Source organism: Jaculus jaculus, chromosome 9 (assembly GCF_020740685.1).
Source record: "Jaculus jaculus isolate mJacJac1 chromosome 9, mJacJac1.mat.Y.cur, whole genome shotgun sequence".
Taxonomy (NCBI): Eukaryota; Metazoa; Chordata; class Mammalia; order Rodentia; family Dipodidae; genus Jaculus; species Jaculus jaculus.
Window position 1 is genome coordinate 22,985,077 of NC_059110.1, and position 6,000 is coordinate 22,991,076.

The following is a 6,000-nucleotide window of genomic DNA, read 5'->3' on the forward strand; positions in this document are numbered from 1 at the left end:
CAATAGATAGGAGAGATCGTGTGCAGTGAAAGCCACTGGAGCGTGTATAGGAAGCCATAAATCTCTCCTCTTGCCTGATCACGGGTCTGGGGGAAGTGTCAAATGTTTTCTCTCATAGAGACGCAGGGATGCTGGCAGGGTGCGCTGGACCAGCCCCACCCTGCCCGTCCCTGAAGCTTTTGTTCAGGTGGATTGCAACTGGCCTGTGTGAGCTGGCGAAAACAAAGACACCAACATGCTGTTGTTATTTTTTTCTTTTAAAATAATACCAACTCAAACGAAGGAATTAAAGAAGGCTAAAAGAATTCATCTGATTTTTGAATCTATGGTTAGAAAATTATTGATTTTTTTAGTTGCTATCTTTTGTGCTTTTGTTTCTGTTTTGTTATTGTTCCTTTTTTTTTTTTTTTTTAATGCCAGCTTGCCTGTGTTTTTAATGGAGCTATTAAACTTGACCATGGATGAAGCCTGTGGTCTGTCTACCACTTAGATCAGCTCTCTTTAGAGAGCCCATCTCCTTGCTTTGTTCTCAGGCTCTGAGGGAATAGACAGAAAATACCCCATCCAGTGGGAACAGAGTCCTGAGCGCCTCCTATTTTATGCTGACTCGTACGCATTTGAGGGCCATTCATCATTCTGTGATGTGTAAGGATTCATGTGGCCAAAGCAAAATAGACCTGACAAACATGTATTCTGTGAAGTGTTTCTCTTGATTGCTCTGCCCTGCCTGAGCAAGGCTTCACCCTCTCGAATAATGTACAAAAGCATCAAATTGGATCAATATGAGGCATTGTCCTTTTTCATGGAAATTCTGTCAGCAAGACCTTGTCTTTCTGCTTGTCACTGATGGAGCCTTCACAAGGCAGTGACTAGTGTGAAGGGACTTTGGTGCCTAGTGTGACATACAGGCGCGTTTACAGGAGGCTTGTATGCATCTTGAGGCTTACTACTGCTCTGCCATTTCTGCCCTAGCTCCTTCTGGTTAGTTTTAACTTCAAGATTCACAAATAGAATTAAAAGAGAAACATCTTTTACTCAGTAAGTCAGTAAATATTTGAGGATCTATGCGTGGTTCAAGGATGAAGATGAAATGTTAATAGTTTCTGATCTTATCTTTTTTCTTTTATAAACAAACACATGTCTATTTCTATCTTCAAAGCTTTGGTAGATACATAGGAAACAAAAGAGAAAAATGAGTCTGGGTTCTCAATGTATAGTGCAGATAACTTGCCTTCACCAAACAGCACACAACAAATTGTCTTGACTGAACCAGTCAGCCATCCATCTCTCTCTCTTGCTGTCTGTGCGAACTTGGGCAGGTCATTTCTCCTGTTTGCCACAGCTTCTAAGTCTGTCCCTGGCTCTCAAGGAGATGGGCCATGCTTATGGTGTATATATGTCTGTCCCTGGAAGAACATGGCATGAAGCTGCAAGCCCCCAGGGTCAGCACATTTGAGAGGGCCCTTCTCAAGACAATGACTTTTGCCTGCTTGTCACCAGCCAGTGACTGAGCATAGAGCTGTCATCTTCCCCTGGCAGTACTGTCCTGCTCCCAGCTGGTTCTTCTCCTTGGGCTTCCAGAGGCATTACAGCACTGTTGGAAAGGATGGTAAGGGTAATAGATCTGGTACATGAAGTGTGTGTGTGTGTGTGTGTAAGGGTGTTTATAGTATGTATGCATATTTAATAAGTATGCATAGACCTATGTGTGCATAAACCTGGCATAATTCCTGGTTGGATTCAGTATTCATTGTTGTAGTATTGAGCTTTAAGTAAGACGGAGCTTGTCGTCCGTCACGTTCTGATTAGGCCCGAGGTGCACAGCAATACTAAGTGCAGTGAAGAAGAGACCAAAGTAGGAAATACTTGTGCGAGTTTATGTGGAGGGTGAAAGACAGATGGGTGGCTGGAGAGAGGACGTGTGGAAATGGCCTGGTGGCATGAGGAGCAGTAGCCATGGCGGCAGGGTGGAAATTCTCTTCATGCCTTTTGTTTTATTCCTGTGGCCCCCATCGTTCGCTTCTGATCAGGGAACGTGTGAATATGAAGCTTCTATTGCTAACGCAAGATTTTATTGGGGTTAAGGCATATTGAGTGTGTTCTGGTTTTTTTTTAATTTATTTATTTATTTATTTATTTATTTGAGAGCGACAGACACAGAGAGAAAGACAGATAGAGGGAGAGAGAGAGAATGGGCGCGCCAGGGCTTCCAGCCTCTGCAAACGAACTCCAGACGCGTGCGCCCCCTTGTGCATCTGGCTAATGTGGGACCTGGGGAACTGAGCCTCGAACCAGGGTCCTTAGGCTTCACAGGCGAGCGCTTAACCACTAAGCCATCTCTCTAGCCCTGTGTTCTGGTTTTTGAGGATAATTCATCACTCCCTTTGTCCGCCTGGAGTCAGGGACCTCAAAGAGCTTTGTGTGACGGCAAGTCTCAGCCCCTTCCTCCACTCTCCCATTGATCTGTATTCTGATCAATGGATGCCATGAAAATAGCAGCCCAAAATAAAATGGAAAAGTAAGTCACATTTTATTTTAAACTTTGAATCTGTGATAGCTGTGATGGAAAGAGCATTCACTTTCTTCGAAGATCTTGGTTATAGGCTTTGGAGTTTTTCTACCTTAACTGGGGACTGATGAAACCATGGAAACAAGAGAGACTGTCTCTGAGTGTGTGTGTGTGTGTGTGTGTGTGTGTTGTGCGCGCGCGCGTGCGTGCATGCGCGTGCGCACGTGTGTGCACGCAGTATTTAAGACAGCTTCTGCACACTCCAAAAGTCCCCTCTTCCCTTGGTGATTATAGGGTTGGTGACTATACCATTCCAGAATGTTTGTAGCTTGAATAAGCTGTGGCCCAGAGCAGGGTAAATGCCAAACAATGCACAGAGTAGCTGAAATGATGCATAAACTGGGTGATTCCTTAATGTCATTAAGCAACCCTTGAACTTGAGAACCCAAGCAGCCCTGCAATGAATTATATTTTTTCAATCAATCTCTTAGCAAACAATCATATTTGACAAGTTTTAAATCTATTTGAAGTTCTCCAGACAACTAGTGGATTCTCTTGTAAATTGCAGCCCAGTAATGGAATGAATCACAGAAACCAAAATCTGACCATCCCACAAAAACCTGACAGTCTGAGTTTTGTTCAGCCACAGAAACGAATAGAGAGAAGAAAATTCTTCATTTTAAGGACTAAGATCCATGGAATCTGGAATTCGGGCCCCTAATCTTAAATATTCTTCATTCATTCATGCCCAGAAAGCCACATCTAAATAATGTCCACAAAAGAAGTCAGGCACAGCCATCTTTGATTCCTAGCTATGAAGTCAAGTGTAAATTAACTTTTGAAAATATGTAGTATTCTTTCATCCTTTTGTCATGTGACCTGGCCTAAATATCCACAGTGAGTCCGTCCCTCCTTCCAGTTTGGCTAGGAAGGGGAGAGTACTTATCTTGACTTGGGTATTTTTCTGCTTGCCATCTGTCGGTGTTATGCTTTTGGGTATCTTCTCACTTTGTTTACATATATGATTGATCTTAGAACTCTCAGTCCTTCACTATTTCTTAATCCTCGCTGGGCTATTATTTGAAGGGGTTTCTATGTCTGGTCTTCCACATCTTTTCCTAGATATTAATTTCCCCTAAATCAAATCTCATGAATTGTGATCTCTCCCCAAATAAACTCAGTAATTCATAATTTTTAGTATACACACATATTGTGTGTATATATATATGTATATAAAATTATAATGCTAACAACTGCTTAAATGAATAGCTTCCTTAGAGAAACTGCCATCAATGGGAGAATTAAATAGCCTTGAATTGTGACTTGAAGAAGCTTGTCATTTGTGTTGGACATCTCTTGAGTAGAAATTTATTCCTTTCAAGTAGGCTCATGTTTTTTCCAGTGAAGGAACCAGTATGTGGGTCCTCACAACTTCCCTATCATTCTTTCCGTGGAAAACAGTTTCTAAAAAGTCTATTTTGAGCTTGTTACTCTTACCAACTCTTAAGAAACATCCTTAAAATCAGCTCAGTGTATAAACAGAAGGTAACCTCTTACATTATTTTGAACTTAAAACTCATTTGTCAGTGTTTGCTAGGTTTGTTTTTTTTTTTTTGCTTGATAAAGTTTTTTTGGTGATAATCCATTCTCTTCATTCTCTTTTATGAAAACAGCCACAATGTGTCTCTGTACCTAGTGGGAAATACACTGAATGCTTTATCACCTTGCTGTTTAAAGAAAAAAGTCACTTTTTACAGCATGGTTTAAAGATTTGAAATGACAGCTGAGAAATCTTTTGTTTTGAGAAATGGAAGTTGAAGGATTAGGCAGTGTGTCCTGAGCAGCTGACTGGGCTGTGAACCAGTGAGTGAGTGAGAAGCTAAGCAGGGTCTGAACTTTGTGCCCTTTGTTTTCCTGCAGAATCTAAGAAGAGGATTACCTCAGGTTCCCTACTTTAGTCTCTATGGAGACCAAGAAGGTGCTTATGAACATCAAGGCTCCAGCCTTTTCCCTGAGGGTCCTAATGACTATGTCTTCAGTCATCTTCCACTCCACTCTCAGCAGCAAGTGCGAGCTCCTATCCCCATGGTGCCAGTGGGGGGGATCCAAATGGTTCACTCCATGCCCTCGGCCCTTTCCAGTTTACATCCTCCACCCACATTGCCTCTGCCCATGGAGGGCTCTGAGGAGAAGAAAGGAGCGTCTGGGGAGGCCTTCGCCAAGGATCCCTATGCTCTTTCCAGGCAGCACGAGAAGCAGCGAGGGCCTCATGCTTTGCAGTCATCTGGTCTACCCAGCACTCCTTCCTCTCCCCGGCTCCTGATGAAACAGAGCACTTCAGAAGACAGCCTGAATGCCACAGAAAGGGAACAGGAGGAAAACATACAGACTTGTACGAAAGCCATCGCCTCTCTCCGGATTGCCACAGAAGAGGCAGCTCTGCTCGGGGCCGATCAGCCCATCCGGGTGCAAGAGCCCCACCAGAAACCCTTGGAAAGTGCACATGTTAGCATGAGACACTTTAGCGGGCCTGAGCCAGGACTTCCCTGTACCTCAGGCTCCCGCCCTGACTTGCATGACGGTGAAAAGGACAGTTTTGGTACATCACAGACTGCATCAGCTCACTCCACGTTTTACAGCAAGAGTTGTGTGAACGAGAAGCAGACGAACTTTCACAGCAGCAAGGACTTATCTACAAGCACAGAGGAAGGCAATGAACCTTCATCGGAAAAGCAATTACATTGATCTGAGATGCATGGAGACATTCATTTCCACATTTCTACCCCTCCCCTCACACACCTTTTTTTGTTTTTGTTTTTTTCTAGGAATAGAGGTAAACAAGTTTATAGCATGCCTGTCCTAAGTTGCAGTAGTTGATCTCATATATATATATATATATATATATATATATATATATATATATATATATGTTTTTTTCAAAAGAATTAGGTAAATTAACAAGTCATCATGAGCCTGACCAAAACAAAACAAAAAAAATTGAAATTAACCTATTGGGTCTGGTACTTTTAAAATTGTACAGATGTTTGTGCCTTTTCTTTACTTTGCTTATATTCTTATAAGCATTTTTTAGCAGTAATTTGTACATATTTTAGAATTTGTGTATCTGCTTTGTAATAAATGTAATTTCTTTCCTTTTTTTGGACACTTGGATCTAAATGATGTAAAGCAAAATAGCATCAATATATATGTGAGGTCGCACTAAAACATATTTTTATATGATAAAAAGGAACAGCTTTTATGTACAGCTCTGATTCTGTAATACTAATATTTATTTACTTTGTTTCATAAATTGTACATTTTTCTTAATGTTGTGGATTGCTTTTATATGTGAAGCATGTGATTTATTGTTGCATAACTACAACAAAACTGTACATTGTAAACAAGATATTTAAACTAGAGTATCTTATTCTGCACTTATGCATTAGTTACAAAAAAAAAGATAAAGGATGTATCAGTCAGTTCTTAACTTG

At 41.4% G+C, this 6,000-nt stretch overlaps 1 protein-coding gene across 3 annotated transcripts in view; it reads left to right on the forward strand.

Moving 5' to 3' along the window:
- The window catches only part of Hivep2 (HIVEP zinc finger 2), a 220,281-nt gene extending 214,897 nt beyond the window's left edge, over nucleotides 1–5,384 (forward strand). For all 3 annotated transcript variants that reach the window (XM_045157882.1, XM_045157883.1, XM_004651154.2), the window contains one exon: nucleotides 4,430–5,384. In XM_045157882.1, coding sequence (XP_045013817.1) covers nucleotides 4,430–5,254 — 825 coding nt within the window. In that variant the 3' untranslated portion in view covers nucleotides 5,255–5,384. The remainder of the gene's footprint in view (nucleotides 1–4,429) is intronic.
- The last annotated feature ends 616 nt before the right edge of the window (nucleotides 5,385–6,000 follow it).